The 19,190-nt window shown below is 33.7% G+C and overlaps 2 protein-coding genes across 3 annotated transcripts in view; one reads left to right on the top strand and one right to left on the bottom strand.

The window, feature by feature from the left end:
• The window catches only part of LOC124542875 (neuralized-like protein 4), a 29,425-nt gene extending 23,594 nt beyond the window's left edge, over nucleotides 1-5,831 (top strand). Inside the window, exons 28-31 of the mRNA XM_047120763.1 lie at nucleotides 212-1,136; nucleotides 3,045-3,216; nucleotides 3,933-3,992; nucleotides 4,733-5,831. Of these exons, the coding sequence (XP_046976719.1) occupies nucleotides 212-1,136; nucleotides 3,045-3,216; nucleotides 3,933-3,992; nucleotides 4,733-4,829 (1,254 nt within the window). The 3' untranslated portion in view covers nucleotides 4,830-5,831. The remainder of the gene's footprint in view (nucleotides 1-211; nucleotides 1,137-3,044; nucleotides 3,217-3,932; nucleotides 3,993-4,732) is intronic.
• A 4,540-nt stretch (nucleotides 5,832-10,371) lies between these two features.
• The window catches only part of LOC124542886 (neprilysin-2), a 44,564-nt gene continuing 35,745 nt past the window's right edge, over nucleotides 10,372-19,190 (bottom strand). For both annotated transcript variants that reach the window (XM_047120784.1, XM_047120785.1), the window contains 13 exons: nucleotides 18,650-18,895; nucleotides 17,007-17,218; nucleotides 16,398-16,574; nucleotides 14,614-14,699; nucleotides 14,296-14,401; nucleotides 13,964-14,148; nucleotides 13,790-13,879; nucleotides 13,219-13,369; nucleotides 12,635-12,803; nucleotides 12,250-12,368; nucleotides 12,016-12,147; nucleotides 11,799-11,939; nucleotides 10,372-11,716 (listed from right to left, as the gene is read on the bottom strand). In XM_047120784.1, the coding sequence (XP_046976740.1) occupies nucleotides 11,516-11,716; nucleotides 11,799-11,939; nucleotides 12,016-12,147; nucleotides 12,250-12,368; nucleotides 12,635-12,803; nucleotides 13,219-13,369; nucleotides 13,790-13,879; nucleotides 13,964-14,148; nucleotides 14,296-14,401; nucleotides 14,614-14,699; nucleotides 16,398-16,574; nucleotides 17,007-17,218; nucleotides 18,650-18,895 (2,015 nt within the window). In that variant the 3' untranslated portion in view covers nucleotides 10,372-11,515. The remainder of the gene's footprint in view (nucleotides 11,717-11,798; nucleotides 11,940-12,015; nucleotides 12,148-12,249; nucleotides 12,369-12,634; nucleotides 12,804-13,218; nucleotides 13,370-13,789; nucleotides 13,880-13,963; nucleotides 14,149-14,295; nucleotides 14,402-14,613; nucleotides 14,700-16,397; nucleotides 16,575-17,006; nucleotides 17,219-18,649; nucleotides 18,896-19,190) is intronic.

The raw sequence follows: 19,190 nt of genomic DNA, 5'->3' as shown, positions 1-19,190 counted from the left end.
TAGTAAAATAAATACTGATAAATACATTCTGTTATATATTTAGTATCAGCATCGCACCTGTGCGTAGCCAGGGTGGGTGCTTAGTTTTTTTATATGCAGTTTATATTTCGTTTAACTGTTTTATCCTATGTAAAAGGATGTAAACATATAATTACGTTCATTTTTTTAGTTCATAGATCTAAACGGCTACTAAAATCAAATAATAATGTAGGTTTCAGTGCTGCTTCATCCATATACCGTGGTGACTGGAACTTCCCTCGACCTACCGGTAATAGCTGAAAACCGTCGAGAAGAAGAGTCTTCCGTCGAGCCCAACGTAGAAGACATGCAAGATGAAGACCAACCAGTGACGGAACGCATCGAAGTGCGCAAGCGCCGAAAGGCTAACAAGGCGTACAGCCACGACAACCTCATGGAGAGCTATGATACGATCAGCACTCAACCGGGACCGAGTTCGCAGTCTAAGGCGCACGTTCCTGATAACGAAGTGAGAAATAAAGAAATAAAGAACCAAACCCCTTGCCGGACGATGCATCACAGCCTCATCCTGACACAGCCCGCTGCTAACAAGGACAACTCGCTTCGAAGTGTCCAGAGAAGTCACTCGACACACGACTTCTGTCGCATGTCAGATTCATCGATGGTCCGGGACACGCTACGGCTTACGTTTAGCTCAGGACATCAAGCAGACGACAGTGAAATACATGACCAGTTCTGCGACACGAATATCAGGCACAACGACCGCTATCCCGAGGCGAACGACGTTGACAATTTAGATAATGAAATAATGGATGCTCTGACTCTCGAAACGGGAAATTTACCGGATCTGACCGAGGAACAGTCGTCATCTATAGACGAGTCGACGCGTCGCGACGATTTGTGCTCGGAACCGCTGACGGTTGAAAATTTAAACTATCTCAACCGGATTCTATGCTTAGATCAGGAAGGCACAGAAGGCCAGAGCTTGGAGGCCGAGTGGGAAGCGTTCGGAGAAGGCTGTGAACACCTTCACCTTGTTTTGAAGTATTGGAATTTCTTAGTGCTGCCTTACCCGGAGCTGAGGCAGGCGGTGTCCTGGGGTCAGGTCAGGTGCTACTGTAGTAATTGTCAACCTGAAGCTCAACCTCCTCTGGCTGGTAATTATGATTCATTTATATATACTAATCGTATATTTTCAGTTCATAGAATGAATTTAATGATAAATCATTACGAGTATCATTTCATAGTATAAAACAAAGTCGCTTACTGCTGTCTACATATACACAACACACTGATAATTTTAAAAGTTTCTAATGAGATGTTTTAAATAAACGAATTTTGTAGTATATTTAGCCGTTACCAATATCGCACCCTTGCGAAGCCAAGGCGGTATAGTACGACACAAATTAGATGTAGCATCGGAATATGCAATGGAATGAAATTAAAACCAATTACTGCCGATTTACACAACCAATAGAGATAGCTCCCTATCGCGCCACGTGTCAAATAGACGAAGATAATAAGTTGGGGAAAAAGTTTCTTCGTATTTTATATGAAAATTCAAAAAGTATTTTTTATAGTTTATTTAACTAATTATTTTTACATTTGACTAAAGTATGTAGGTGCCATTTTGTTCCATAACTTTTTGCCATCTTGTTGGTAGTGACATGATCTCATTGCTGTAAAAATTTTGGGGCTTCTGATCGAAAAACTGCGACAAGTGGTTTTGGCAGTCCTCTCGTGATGTTAACCTGACACTGCCTAAGGAATTCTGCAGAGACCGAAACAGATGAAACTCTGAAGGTGCAAGGTCAGGACTATACGGCGGATGCATTAATACCTCCCAGCCAAACTCTCGTAATTTTTGTTGAGTGGCTAAAGATGTGTGAGGTCTAGCGTTGTCATGGTGAAAAACCACACCCCTTCTGTTGATCAATTCTGGCCGCTTTCTCTCAATTTCTTGCTTCAATCTCATCAATTGTTCGCAATACAGTTCTGAATCGATGGTCCTGCCGGGCGGTAACAGCTCATAATGAATGATGCCCTTCCAATCCCACCATACACACAGAATTACCTTGTTGCGAGTTAATCCGGGTTTTGCCACAGTCTGTGAAGCTTGACCGGCCTTTGACCACGATCTTTTCCGCACGTTCTTGTCGTATGTGATCCACTTTTCATCACCAGTTATCAGCTTCTTCAAAAATGGTTCGGTTTCATTACGTCGTAATAAAGAATCACAAATGAGTACACGGTTCATTAGGTTTATTTCAGGGAGTTCATGAGGCACCCATATATCGAGCTTTTTTGTGTACCCAGCTTTATTCAAATGAGTCAAAACCGTTTTGTGGTCAATTGCCAGTTCTTCAGCCACATCGTAACTACTAATATGCCGATCTTGCTCCACTTTTTCAAAAATGGCATCAATTTTGTCCGTAACAGGGCGACCAGAGCGAGATGCATCTTTGATATCAAAATTTCCGGCTTGAAAACGCTTAAACCAAACTTGCGCTACTCTCACAGATACTGCATTAGGTCCATAAACATCACAAATTTTTTTTCGCGGCTTGAGTTGCATTTTTACCTTTTTTATAGTAATATTTTAAAATGTATCGAATTTCTTCTTTAGATTCACTCATTTTAACAACAACAAAAACAAATGAAAATCACACAAATTCCTAATTTGAATTTGGAAGTGCCTTCTTTAAAATTAAAACTTTTTAATGATACCAAAACCAGCCAGATACAAATGGTATAGCTAAAGAGATTTTATTACAAGTTCATACATACCATATGCGAAAAGACTTTTTCCCCAACCTAATATTAGGTCATATGATATTACAAGTTATTACGTTTGTGCAAAGATCATATACGCATGAGAAATAAATATTGACAATTTGGGATAGCGTACTCAATTCGGATGTGATCGGTTTTACGAATTTTGCCGATGCGACATCTAAGTAGTGTCGTACTATACAATACTATGTAATATAATAAAAATGATGTTACGTTGTTTTCCTTCCTTTTTGAGCTGAATGAAACTGTTATGTAATGTTCTCATTTTGTAGGTTGGGTGCGTATAGAAAGGATCGACGGTGTTGGAGCTGCATCTCGAGGCTTCTGGCACATCACTAGGTCGACGCTCGGCGCGGCGCAGGCTGCCAGCTCCGAGTCGGGAATCGCTAAGCGTCCTCGTTCCTTGGCATCGTCGCCCACCAACCTCATCACATTGGGAGACATGTGAGTGATATTACAGACTATATCAGATTTAATGTAAATTTACAACCCTAAAATCGTCTGGAGAAATCGCTGAACGTTAAGCGGCTTTGGAAAAAACGTGTTTTATTGAAAAGTAATTTTGTGTTTCTTCATGTGTGTGTACGAAGAGTATGTATTTATCCGATACGACTTACCTTACACTATTATCCATGTTTCGGTGTAAATCTACTATTATGGCGTTCACAATATCGATATAGTAGCTTACGACTTACCAAAAGTGGATAATATATAAATCATATAAATGTGGGTTTCGGTCAAACAGTCAATTATATCAAACAGATATTTATATATCTAATACACAAACTTAAATTTACAAAAACTTTTTTAAAGTAATACATATATCTTTTATTTAATAAATAAGATTTTTGTTAAAACATTGTGAGAGTTACAAGTTAAGCTTGTATTTAAAAAAAGTTATTTTTCTGACTCTATATTATTTTATATTTGTTTTTCGTACTACCCGTGTTGATAAATAATGGAAATAAAAATCATCGCTTCTCTTCATCTTTCGCTAGCACACTGCAGCTCTATCGCGTGTGTGAGTATAGACAGCGATAGTGTGCGAGCGGGACGTGATGAAAGTGACTCACATTTCGGTATCCGTCTTTACTTGCACGGGTAGTATGGACAGTTTTATTTATGATCGTATTTCATGCTTTATATTATTTTTATTTTAGTTGGCTAGATGAAGAAGGCAAGCCTCACCACACCATCTTGGCGATTGAAATAGACATCGAGTAAGTTAATTGTACTTGCTTTATGTAAACAAAAGTTTTACAATTTAAACATTGTTAATGTTTAGTTAATTATTAACATCGAAAATATCCTGCGTCTGAACTCTGTCTAGTCGTATCGGATTGCGGTCACATTGCGGATTCACAGTAACATTGATCACTTTGATAAAATCAGTGATAATCATTGTATGTGCACTAGGAGTAAGGATAAGCTTATAAGGCCAAGTTTCCGACTCCGCAAAGTCAATAAATCCTTCTTGGGGCAAGGTATCCGTTTCTACAATAAAATTCCGCAGAAATTTTTAACTTTGCCGTTTGGTAAATTCAAATCGTTTGTAAAAAATACATTGGTAGAAAAAGCATATTATTCAATACAAGATTTTATAGATGATAAAAAAGCGTGGACCCGTTGACTTCCAAGCAGGATACATTAATTTAAATAATTGTATTTAATTAAAATGACGTTGTATTTTTTAAATGTTAAAAAAAAGTAACTACTGAGTTTCTTGCCGGTTCTTCTCGGTAGAATATACTTTCCGAACCGGTGGTAGCTTCACTTAATTGTAAAATGACGATTCAAAAGCGCTTATAAAAGCCTACTTGAATAAAGTTTAAAAAAAAATGGGTTATAAAGTAGCTCCTGTACATATGGTGCTCTATATCTTTAATATATTAGTTAGTAGGAAATTATCATTATTCGCAACGATAAGCTTTATCATTCATTATTATTCATTTTATTTCAGGGGCAACGAAGCGGAGAAAGATCGCCTGTTAGCATTTCTTATTCACATGAAGTCTCACGCCGTTTTCGTCGACGAACCTCTCAGCTTAGACGAATAGGGTTAGTTATAATTTATGAAATAAAGCCGCGTCCTGATATTCGCTATCATGAAATTGTTATATTATATAGAATTGATACACCAGTCAGCAGGACGTGTTAGAACTGTCGAGTTTATTTAACCGCTATAACAATCAAAATAAAGTATACATCGTTACAGTTTGACAGAAATGTGTACATTAGTGTTTTATAATAAAATATAAAAATGATAAAAACAAAATTATGTGATGTATTTCAAAAGTCAATATAAGCCTCGGTCAGGCGTTTTCTCTATAGATATATTCCACGGTAATCAGTTTTTGTGTTATGTTATTTGGTTGAAAATCTGTATATATTACGCTGTGATCAATACGATCGGCTTCTCACTGTAGCTTAGAAATACCTTTTACAAATATGATATTATATATTATAATTGTAAAATTATAAAAAATGACGGTGAGCTAAATTAGTCTATGAAAAGTGATTGTCTATATATATGTATATAGGTTCGTTTCGGTATATGCTTCTTTTCTCGTTTCTCCCTACGTTTCGGAGATATGTTGGCTATGTTTGCAAACGTCTAATGGCTATGACTCTTTAGTAAAACGTTAGTCATATTTATATTATGTATAAGTAATATCGCGTCTGCTTATATGTGATAAGAAAGTAATTTGAATGCTTTCAGTGACTCTATAAACAGTTGTCATTGAGAGATTTAATTAATTTTATATTAAAACGGCTTGTGAATACGTTTTCAATATCGTTTTAACTTTTTTATAAGTAGATCTATCTCTTTGCGTATTATTCGCATAATTTATTTGTTAAGTAACATCTGAAATTCGCTCATGCCGTGTTATCAGATCTGCATTGAGCTTGAGCTACATGAGCTTTAAATAAATAAAATATTTATTTCAACACACTCAGGATTATAGTTTTTTTGTAAATACACAACTAAACATTTTTCTCAAAAATTAAATCTATTAAAATCTACCACTTTCCCCTCAGTCCAGGTCTGTATAAACACTACATGCGCATCGCCGAACATACCCAACTGGCTGAAGTAGCGTTACGTTTCTTGCAGTATCGTGAAAGTATTGTTGTACTGGACTTGCAGGGCACTGTACCATTTCTGCATTTAATCGAACCAAAGACGACTCGAGTAGAAATTTGTACAGTATGCTCAAGGTAAAGCATGAGCGATCCAATTTCATCACTGCATTAACTCACCCTCTCTATTAGTATCTATATCAAGTTATATGACCATGCTATTTATACTGAAAAACATATTTACGCGTTTCCCCTCACATGATCTGCTTAAAACACGAGTAGGAACTTCGTCTCTTCAGAGCTGCGCATAGCACCAAAGTCTTCGCCTCCCCATCAAAATCCGTGCCCCTTGATCTCCTTGTGCGATATGATACTCTTAGAAGGAGATCTACGTCGAGAACATCTCCGTACACCGGATGCCTAACTTTCTAGTAGGTTTCTGACCATCGTATGAAGTTGAACTGGTTTTGATTCCAGAATATGAAGACCATTCGGGTATCTTCAATATCTGTCACAAAATATCCTAATTGATCAGGTTAAATGCAAGGACAAGGTCGAGAAAACAAGCATAGATTGTTGTGCATGCTGAAAAATACTTCACAGTTTGCTGAACTCAATATGCCTGACACCTCTCATAGACCAGGTCTAAAACCGATATATCAATCTATCAAACCCTTTTGACACGATAGTGGTCTATAACTAGATTTGCAACTTATGTCACTCCTTTTAGTGTTCACAATTCACAAGGCAAATCAGAGTTTTATACAAATATTATGTAAAACATAGAGAAAATCATAGAGCAAGGGAAACAGCATACCTCACATACTAGTATTGAGGCTTTAATGGTCACTTACTCCGCGATATAGAAGTTATGATTTGGTTTGCGTCTTTTTCTGTTTATCGGATACTAATTACTTGACCAATTCCTCCATATAACCCGGATCGCTACGGTCACAACGGTGACTGTACTGTGAAGTGGTGTTTAAACTTGCCAGCTATGACACTGATCAGTAATACTTCACACTCACATTTTTTAAAACGGTACATTTCTATTTGATTGCAATGGTTTTGAATTTTTTATACGCGAGTCAAAAATATTTCGACTTTGTTGCATTTGTTCATACGTTGTGAAATAAAAATTATATAAGACGACGATTTTTGACAAATAATTCTTTCTAATATCTACATATAATCTAATAATAGGTCAACTTAAATTTGTTAAATAGCTATTGGTATTAAAGAGTTTGTTAGTGACTACCGTTTAATAATTTATAACTTTAACTAAGCTTCAATAAAAGACGAGATGAACGCGTTTTTAATATTTTTACTCTGTGGCTTCGTATGATAAAGAACTAAATGGTGTATGGAATAATTATTTAATTAATTTAAAACATTAAATTAATAGTCTTGTTTTATAGAATTTGTGCCATTTTGTATTAAATATTGCGTTACTCAAATATTAGATTATAATGAAAATATCATACTTTTAGCATAATTCTTAACTTTAAACCAATAATAGTATTTAAGTATGTACAATGTGAAAAAATTCATAACACATCAATCCTTCTCAATCGTAGTTTAAATGAATTGTAAAGTATTACTCAAATATTGAGTATTTTAGATTATTGTAAGTTATAGTAGCCGCAATCGCGGACTAGATAGTATTTGTCACTTTATGTAAAAAATAATAATAATATTATATATATGTGTATAAATCTGTAAGTCGAACTTCATCAACTAAATTTCGAGTTGAATTTTTTTGACTTAGATGGAATGTCGTTACTTTTTGATTAATTCTAAATATTTAATGCATAAAATTCAGTTTTATTTTGAAAGTAATAAAATATGAAACAAATAGTAACAATAACGTAGTATTTCGTAAAATATAAAGAAACTTAAGGCTCACAATCACTATAAAAAAAATCTCTAAATTCTTCAGTAAATAGCCTTTTTATTGACGTTGGTAAAATATGAAATCAGTCTTTGCACTGGAATGGACATATTTTTTAACTTCGTTTTGTAAGTAACGATGATGTACATTGTCGACAGCCTTCTTTATTTTTCATGGAGCTGTTGGTTATTAGTTTGAAATGTAAGTGTTGTGTTGTAAAGGTTGTAAAATCAAATTAGGTTATGCTTGAGATGTAAAGGTGCAACACTTTATTCCGATTATTGATGATAAATTATGTATAAAAAGGAATTGTAGGGAGTGACTGAATATTTCGAAGTAAAGAGGGCTAAAATGTTGGGTACTAGCGGTTTAAAGTAAAGGAACATAAAATTCTTTTGATTTGCCTTGATTTTCGACTTACACAAGCTCTATTATGTATGTATATTAAACATATAATATTTATAAAATACAGTGTAAAAGTAGAATCCAATATTTAACATTTCCAGAGCCATGCTTTGTAAGGCATTTAATGATTCATAATTTGTACATACCCAATGATGGTATTTGTTGTTTTACCACCGAAAATGTAATTTTAACTGATATGTATTAACAAAATGTATAATAATAACATATATATCATCCTATCTTCTTATTAAATGTAATTAATATTATGTAGTACTTTGTAATCAATCTCAGATCAAAATATATTATGAAGTATTTCTATTTCAAATGTAGGAGTAGAGAATATATTATGCACTCTATTTAATTCCACGATCTCATAAATCGAAGCAAGATTCCAAAAACGAAATAATCATTTCGATTCGTATATTTAAATTATATATTATATTGTAGCTGCGTTTCTGCTAAAGTTAAATTGATAAATCGTTGTTAATACGCGTCTTAGTGTTATAAAAGCAAATTGTATCAATTCTGTGTAATTATTTGTGATTTTCTTAAGAATTAGATAACTATTTTAGTGGAAACGCAGCGTTGAAAATTATAGGAACAAAGTGTAGTGTGAATACGTCACGAAATAAATATGTATATTATCTTCTATATAGAACGATTTCTAAACTGTTACTCTTTCCAATAATCTTAAACTCGATTGTATAATGTGACATCTACGAGGCCCGTGTCCGGTCTTGTAGTGTGTTGTAACGTTTCTTTAATATAAGACGTATTTTATTAGTCACTCTGTGATCGGTCGGTGTTTTCATCGAATTTTTTTATAAAATTTAGTGCCTCACCTTTGTTAGGACGTAGGTAATATATATAAATAGTTTTCATCTTCCAAACTATGTAACTGTATACTGAAATGTTACTTTAGTGTATGTTTCAATAGTTTGTAGTTGAAATGCTAACTCTTCAAATTTAATCAGTCTCCTGAAACTAATACGTTCATGGCAGCCAAATTTTAAATTTCGAAATGCATCTATACTGTTCTTAGAGTTATATTCTGCACGCAATTCGCTTATCAAACAATACCTGTGATTATATAATGAATCGTGAAGAAAAAAATATAACCAGACTGTTTTAAATATTATATATAATGTAAGGGAAAGTTTGAATAATGTGAGATAATGTTCTGTAAGCTATCCTTAGACGGACAACGAATTATTTGCATATTTCTCTTATCCTCGCATACTCTGATTAGATGTAGTCGAGTGAGCAAACAGGTGAGCTTGTTCGCTTTTACAGTATTATCATATTTAGTTCAGCTATCTTAGCGTAGTTTGTAGGTAAGTCGAATCAGATGAAGTGTAGCTAAACTGTACGCTATCAAATACACTATTACGATAGTGCTGATATTATCTTGTATAATTAGATTCTATTTATAGTGTTTTATATAATATTGCAGCTATTTCCAAATTGTTATTTTAAAGCTAATATCTATATATGTCGAAAAAAACCACGTGATTCTTACCGTATTTGCAAAGCTATGTAATTTCCTTGATATAAAAAAATAATAGGTATTTGTAAATGATATAATTGCGAATATTATTATATTAGCTGTCTCGAATAGTCGTTATTAACGAAGAATAAAACTTTGTCGTAAAATAATATTTATATTTCTGAAATATCATCTCCTTACATATTTAATATATGTGTTGCCACTATTCCAACATAGGTTGTTATGTTGGTAATAGCGTTTTAATAATGTCTATAGTTTTACTTTAAAAAAAAAAAAACAAAAGATGTTCTTTACAAATTCAATTTAGCTCTGTAAATTATTAGTCTCTATAATTGTAGGCTATTTATTATCATTGTAATTCCGTTGACACATTAAAATTAGGAAATTTAAGCTTTTATTTTTTTGTTTTAAGAGTTGTTCTTTTCTTTTTCTTATATCAATAAATTGTTTTTAAAAACTCATTGTATTTTTATGTATAATACTCAATCGTATTGAATAAACGACACTTAATACTATTTCTCAAATATGTACCGCTTCAAATGATTGAACAATACTTCAAATGTATGTATGACTAGTTTGAAACAGTATGTGGAAATTAGTTTACAGAGTAAAATTATTATGATTATATTTTGAAAACAATAAAAAGAGTATAATATTATTGAGGTGTTTTATTTATTGTCTTAAAAAAGTTTTTGGGGAAGAAAAGAAAAACAGATTTCGATAAAAATCGCCTTATAATTGGTGTTCCAATGTTTACAACAATAAGATTGTATCCAAAAGTGTCACTTAAGTAAGTACTTATACTAAGATTAAATTATCCCTATTTCTTCTAAGACAGCATGAGGCTCTGTGCGCGGTCTGCATGCTGTGTATGCTGTGACTGAATTCGAAAAGACATTGTTGTTACAAGGACCAATGTCTCGGAGATCACTTGTTTTATCTTCACTAGGCCTATTTGTATATTATGCTGTATTACATTTTCTAAATATTTCGAGAGTGACGTCAAAGACACCTAATAGCGTGACAGGAAAGCTCACGGGTGAAAATACTGATTCATATAATTTATTGTAATTACATTATTTTAATCTTAATCTGACTTTCTAACAAAGTTCATTTGCTATATTAATATCAAAAAATCAGTATTAAAGATCGTAAAACATATTCATGTAATAAATAAAATTACAATATAAACTTTTACAAACGATACCTTTGCGTACAGATTACTGAGATCATTTCTCAAAGAAAATTGAACTCGTGTAAATATCGGTGTCCAAATACAATAAATCTGTACACAAAGACTCAGATATATAAGACTTAGAACTTACTTAAGATAGAAATTAAAGAGTACCTAATGTATCTCGGGCGGTGAGAGTAATATATCAGGCTGATCTGCGTTTGTACTTCTGATGTACAAAGTCTATAATCTATAAATAAAACTACCCATCGATCAACAATCTTAGTGGTCAGTCTAAAATCTCACCAATGCGGAAGTAGGACAGTGTTGAACAATATATAAAATGCATTTAAAACGGTGAGCCGCTCAAAGGCATCGTAACATGTAGACCAGAAGTAGCCGCACTGACATCCTGATGCTTTGATTAAGTAAATACTAAGGATTCACTTGCAATGTCTACACTTTATTAATTCTTGTATAATAATGTTTTAATTTGACATTTCACACTGCAAGTGCCAAAACTGCAAGTATCGGAACCCTTCAAATATCTTCGGTTGACTTTAAAGTGAGAAACTGCGTAATGTAAGTTCGACGGAAGGACATAAATATGTTCTGTTAACGAATAGGGTTCGTATTCCTTGTCCGTATGCGCCGAGAGAGCATTTACTAAGACCGCAAAATTGTTTTACCACACTTTGCATTTTTTAATTGGGTTCATAGGAGAACCTAACGGGCATTTGAAGTCCGAAGCGAATTCTTCCATGTTAGACATAGGACCGATAACACGGAAGCGGCCAGGTGCGTGGAATCCTGTTGTTATGCGAAGCTTGATCGCTTCGTTACGGTACACGGAACACCATGTATTAGCAGCACTCATCCAGAATAACTACAAAAGAAATGTGTATTAATATCATTCAAGTATATAAATCATTATTTTATATATTATAGTGCTTAATTTGTTATTTTACCTGTCTGGGACTGTAATTTTCAAGTCCAGGAAGACGGGCCTCTTCACCATGACGCTGTATCCACGCTTGATAAGCATAATACGCTTCCTTAATACCGCCATTGTCTGCTATATTTTCACCTTGAGTGTTCACTCCATTCAACTAAAGGAAAAAATAAATATAGTTTATTTAAACGCTAAAGATACGTTACTAAGATGATAATGACTATGATCTTTACCTTCATTCCGACTTCTTTGACAGTATAGTTCGAGTATTGATCAATGATGCATTTAGCCTTTTCCAAGTATTTTTGTTTAGTCATCTCTTGCCACCAATCCACTAAGTTACCGTTCTTGTCAAATTGCCGACCCTGTAGAGATATTTTTTTAGTAAAATAAATATTGTCAAATTGCTTTAACAGACGTCAAAAAGGGTTCTCAATTTTTTACTATTAAAAATAAAATATATTAACCTGATCATCGAATCCGTGTGTAATTTCGTGGCCAATAACAAAACCAATAGCTCCGTAATTCATGTAGGCCGGACGCTTGGCGGAGAAAAATGCACCTTGGAGGATACCAGCGGGGAATTCTGTAGAAACAGAAACAAGACATATTTTATTATTAATTTAACTTAACCAAATAATCGACCTATTGACATTTTATTTTTAGTAAGAGGAGAATATTAAAATATATATTTAAGTAAAATATTCTTGATGTTCAGTAAAATCGAATAGATCATTTATATCTATAAGGCAAAGCGGAAAATTATGGAACAAAAGCTATATATGGTTACCTCGACAAAATAACTTCATTATTTCTTAAAGAATCGATTATAATATGTACTGTTTCACTTACGTATACTATTTTCTATGGAGGAGTAGAACGCGTTGACGATAGCGGGACGGCCGTGAGTCACCCAGTCGGTCTTATTGACGGGTTCCCTCAGCTTGCTGAATAGATACTCGGTACCGAAAAGCGTCAGGTTCAGAACGGATTCCATCAGTTTGTCAGACGACATTTCCAGCTAAAAGGAAACATGAAGGTAAAACAAAAAGATATATGTATCTCGTGAGAATTCTATTACACTCTTGGACCGGTAAAAAAACATGTTACTACATTCCGTTTACGGAAAGAGGGTTTAAGTGAATACTTGACCGTAAATATTTCATTATTTTATATCTTTAAAAATAATAAAAAACGAATATATCTTAGATTCCAAATCTTTTTATACATCTATTACTTTTTTTTAGCGAAAGAAACAGGCTATCAGGGTTTCGTTTTACTATGTCCGTAGCCATCAGAAATATAAAACCACAAGTCTTTACCGAAAGGAATTGTTTTACCATGCCAAGAGTCATAACGTCGGTGGGATTAGTATCATTGTATTTGGTACCATTTTTTATTTGGTATTACTTCATTTCTCATTTTACAAATCTTACCCCAGAGTAGAATTCAGTCAATTTATCATTATCCAGCATTTCTTGGGGATAGGCGATGTGGGAAGCCATTGCGTCGGCCTTTTCTAAAGCTTCTTGACGAGTCTGTTCATCCATCCACTCAACTTCTGTTAGCGTCTTGCGGAATTGTTGCCTGAATGACAACAAATATTCAATGAAGTAAAGTATATAAATTCTAATACTGACGTAGGTATAAGTGTAAAGTAAAGTAAAGTAAAGTAACAGCCGGTAAATTTCCCACTGCAGGGATAAAGGCCTCCTCTTCCATTAAGGAGAGGGTTTGGAACATATTCCACCACGCTGTTCCAATTCGTGTTGGTGGAATGCACATGTGGCAGAATTTCGATAAAATTAGACACATGCAGGTTTCCTCACGATGTTTTCCTTCACCGCCGAGCTCGAGACGAATTATAACACAAATTAAGCACATATATATAGTGGTGCTTGCCTGGGTTTGAACCCGCAATCATCGGTTAAGATGCACGCCTTCTAACCACTGGGCCATCTCAGCTCTATAGTATAGTATAAGTGTGCACGAAGGAAACCAACTCACCTGATATCATTAACCATTTCCAGGGCATTTGCTTTCGAATTTTCGTTAAAATATTTTCGAATGTACAAAGCTCCAACCGCGATGGACATACTATAAACAATAAAAAACAATTAAAAATTATACAAAAAAAAAACAAAATTAAATTTATTTGAAGTCGTTAGTAAGTTCCAAGACCTGACGCTGGTGGTGTCCGCGCACTCCTTCCAGCGACTCTCGCGTTCCGTTTTTCCCGAGAGTGCTGTGACGTAAGCCAGCTGACGTTTGCGCAAGTCATCAGTTAAGTAGGAAACCGACGCGCCGGCTACGCGCCACATCACATAGTTAGCTTGCACTCGCTTAGGGGTCTTTTCGAGTAGATCCTATAAGACAATGTTTTACATTTTAGCCTTTATACAATATTAATGAATCATATACATCGTTAATTAGGGTTCATTTTCATATTTTACTTTATTAATGGAGAAGGTTGGGTGTAACTATGATATTATATATAAATTCATGATATTTACCTCAAGATCGGATATATATTTCGGTACGTTAACGATGGCTACTTCGTCGAGTCCAACTTGCATGTGTGGGGCAAGGAGACGGTTGATGTATGTGAGCCAGGGGATCCTAAAATATAATTCAAATAAAGATTTTATATCATACAAAGGTTATCTTTTTTACATAAGAAATACTGAACCAGTAGACATTATTAATTAGAATTAAATAAATTAATTATCCGCCTTCGTCAGTGCAATTTTTAGTAGGAATAATGATAGCATAAATAAATAGTAATTGGAAAAATAATAAAGTAAAGCAAGTGGAGTAAAGTAAATCAGTACCTTGGGAACTTCTGCTGCAATTCAGCAATCGTCATCGGGTTATATAAACTCGTCGCGTTACGACGTTTTTCGAGTGGCAAGGATATCTGAAAAATGCACGTACACATGAAACCAAACAGCTCAACATATTCCTATAATTTATTTAAAAAATTTAGTATTCGTAACATAACATTATAATATTTATTAATTGTTTAAAATAGAAATTGACTTTGTTATATTTTATCCCTTACGACTGGATTCGATTTTAAATCTTAATAATTTAATTTATGTAACGGCGCTCACGTCGAGTACCATAGTTATTTCGGGTAATTTGATCAATGTTGGATCCGGAGAGCGAAAAGTAATTAATTAAATATAATTATATTTTTGTCAAATTGAATTTATAAACGGAGTCCATTGACTTATATATAAACTAGTACACGCGCTGTTCATTACTGAGATTCTCTTTGCAGTATATAGGTATAATAATGATTATACTATATTGTCTATATATAGTAATAAATTATGAACAAAATGAATTGAATAATAACACTAAAATACAGTTAGGAAAAATAGAAAATAAAAAAACTATTGTGACACTTCTGCGCGATCGTCTCTGCTTAATCACTGAACCTGCTTTCTTCCCTTTTTTTCGTTACTGTGAGATATAATTTCGAACAGTCTTGTAGCATACATATACATCAATGACAGAGTGTAATATTGTATAAGTTGTTCAAGATATATAACTGGTTTTATCGTTTAATTTATTATGTGAAATTGATAGTGTAAATAATCATATTTCATTTAATGAAACATTATCTAAGTATTCGAATAGGTGATGGTGGTTACGCAGTTTCCTAGATAAGTGTCGAGTAACCGTTAAGATTTAAAACCATTAGCTAACCCATCTTTACATACAGTATGGAACCGATTGGTTTACTTTGACCTTTGACTCTGATAAATTATTATCTAATCATAATTAATGATTTATTGTTAATCCAAATCTGTTGAAGAATATTAAAAATGAATGCTAATTCCTGTAATCACGATTACTACCAAATTAATTCGTAATTTCATGAACCGAAGATTAGTATTTCAGCCGTTTTTACCTAGAGAAAATTATAATTATTTAAAAAAAAAATGTTTAAACCATTTGCAAAAATTAAGTTTGTCAATCTAAACTTAGCCATATATAATGTATTTTTATTAATTATTTTTCAGTTCAACAGTCTACTCACAACATACAAAACTCAATCGTTGCGCAATAAAAGCAAGAATTTGAACAAAACATTAGCTGAAGTAAAACGTGTAAACAAGAACAAATTGCTCGTAAGACAGTCGCGGCGAACGTTTATTGCACGCTACATTAATCGACTACTGTCACCCAGTAATTAAGCGAATCGGCCAAATCCTTGGCTTGGCCCAGAACTTTAACCAGACGACATAGTCACGAATTTTATGGTGACTAATAATGATATTTCTTATTTGCATTGCTGTAGGTACTTTTGATATATCAGCATTTGATTTGAATTCGTATTGGAAATTCTGTATTGTAACAGAAATGTAAAGTAAGTGTAATGTATCATGTACCTGGTTTATTTTGCGTCTAGAGAAAATCGTTACTAGAAACATTTTCCATTTATATTCATTATTATATGACAGTTGAATTGGTAATTAAATTGAATTGCAATAATTTGAAAACTTAACTAAGATAATAAAACTTATAATCAAGGTTTTGATACTAAAATTATGCATTGTGCAATAGCACGAAGTAATGGTCATTGGGAATATTCTCGTGTACTTACGTTGGCAAGTTTCATTTCAAATTGCAGCGAATCTTTGAGCTCCACTTCCGCTCGGGAGCGATCGGCTCCAAGAAGAGTAGCTATATCAACCATGTAATCGTAATAGGCCAGCACGAGCTTGTCGCTGAAGCCACGATTCAAGTACTCCCTGCTCAGTCCCAGGGACGCTTGGTCGAGCTGAAATTAATATTAATACGTCGTATGGAAAGGCAAAACAAACTACTACATATAATTCATATTTCGCATGGCTCGCACCAACACTTCGCCTTTGCATAATAATATTAAATTTTAAACATTCCAATGTTTAATTAAAGCACATTCCATATTTTGTTTATTTTGCAGTGATATCTTCATAATGTAACGCGTTACGGCTTTAGTCAGTCTGGCTTCTCATTCTCTTAAGCATGATGAACTTATATTAGTTTAAGTTATTACTACTTTCGGGCGTTTCTAGACACACGTATTTTGTTATTTTTTATGTTTAAACGTGCTTTAATTAAACGTTATCCTTATAAAATGGTACAAGTCGGCCGACTTAACGAGATGACTAATTTAAAATAATATTAAAAATACATATATTTAGATCAGCTACGGTCATATAATTCTTACATCGATGATTCGTTTTGTGGAGTTCTTTACGTCAACGCTGATAGAGAAATCGAGGAAATAGTCCACAGAATAACCGGCTGAGCGGAACCGGTAAACAGATTCATCCCAGGAGAAAGAGCGCTCGTCCCAGGTATTGCCCTGCAGCACCGGCCAACCGCCGAGTTTTTGAAGCATTTTCAGTAGAGGTTGTAAGCCACGAGACTCGATAGCAGCTAAAGAATACAAGAACATAATTGTAATAATAACGTCAATAAATACCATTAATTTCACACAAACAATAAAGACGCCGAAGTGCCTTTAATATTCAATCTTTCATTAACATTATACATTTATAGTTTCGAACTGCTGTTAATAGGTTTAACATTTTTATCGATTATTTTCAAATGTATTTCGATAAATAAATTCATTCACTTAAGTGTCTACAAAATACAGTTAGAAATATATAACAATATATTATATAATAATTTTTTGCATTGCAAAAGTATGAAATCGTGTTCAAAGAGGAAATTTGTTCAAGCATTAAAACTTTAATTTCGCAGATCGCTTTACTCGTTACTATTCTTACGTCACGCGTTATGAAAACAACGGAAATGACGTCATCGGGCTACTTTCACCCGTGTCAGACTTAGTAATGTGAAATAGTTCACTAAGTAAATGTATGCCAAGTAACATATTATTTAAAATATATCCATGGCAAAAAAGCATAATTTTAAACTACAAGTTATTATATAACACATTGGTAATTGCGAATGAAATATAATCTTATAAGATTATATAATATAATGGGAAAGATGTCCATGTCACCATTTTCAGGATTTAGACTTTCGAAAAGGTTATAGAACCTTCTTTGCTGTTGAGTTATTACTTAAGAAATTACCTAATTTCAGAGTCACAGGTCTGACGTCTGATGAGTGAGGGAATCTGTATGAACTGTTTCTGGTATTTATTATTAAGAATTACCATTATTGTTGAACCATTATGTACGACAACATACAGGTTATAAAATACTAATTGGACCTATTCATGTAGTTATATAACAATTTCTATGTGTGTGTAGCCGTATAATTTAGTATAGTTATCACAGTTCGCCGTCGTACACACATGAGAAGACGTACAATGCTGTCAAATAAGTTGATTTCGCAACTCAACTATAGTCTATAACATCTCGAGCACATAACACGATTAAACACTTCGTACGAACCAGTGAGAACTCAATCTAACTTTATATGAGCTCTGTCTCTCCTGTTATGATATCACACGCGATACTTGCGTGTGTCAAACGAGTTTGCCACAATAGCATCGTCTGATTATTAGTTTTCTCCATTATTATTGTACGAAGTAGTTTTGGTCTGTGTTGTGTAAGTTGAAATTGTCACGTGACACATATATAATATTTAGATTCATAAAAGAGGTCTAAATATTCTAATGTCAAATTACTATTTTGTCCCATTTCTAAACGAAACACTTGGCCCTTGGAGTAGTAGTGCAAAAAAAATCATCAGAAGTCTAACACCTCGCCTTATTGCCTTCTCTGGTGGCAGAAGTGCTGGTTCGTTTTTTTCCCAATGGGGAAATATATATTTTGGCATTGAATGTTATTAATTCTTATTTTAAAAAAAGTTTCAATAATAGTTTTCGCTTACTTCTATTCATACAGGCTTGGTAGAGTGTCTTGGCTAAAACGAAGGGACGAGGTTCGTTCTCGGTTATTGGTTCGTCAAGGAGGGCACGAATTTGTTCCTGCAGCTGGTCCGTGATTATGGAGAACGTGTTGACGGACGTCTTGTCGTCGGGTATTCTCGTATTCTTGACGAAGGAGCCGCAAGCGAAGTCATAGAAGTCATCGCAGGGGTCGACCTTGTCATCCATGTTGATGAGCAGTTTCGAAGCTGAGGATATATGAACATACGTTTAAAAATGTTGGTCAGTATATAGCAGACGTAAAAAAAATACCTTTTTTTAAATGACAACAAACCTTTTTTTTCGTAGACAGTATATTTTTTTTATAATTGTATAAAAAGTAACTTTAAAAAAACGTTGTTTACAAAATAACGAATAATTAAACAAACCTTACGTAATATTTGGGTAGTGCTCGTTTTATAATTATTTCCATAACTAAATAAATACTAAAAATATAATATTTATAAATTTATTTGATTTTCTACTCATTTAACTTAGCTTAAA

The sequence above is a fragment of the Vanessa cardui genome, chromosome Z, assembly GCF_905220365.1.
Source record: "Vanessa cardui chromosome Z, ilVanCard2.1, whole genome shotgun sequence".
Classification (NCBI taxonomy): Eukaryota; Metazoa; Arthropoda; class Insecta; order Lepidoptera; family Nymphalidae; genus Vanessa; species Vanessa cardui.
This window is presented reverse-complemented; position numbering and strand designations above follow the sequence as displayed.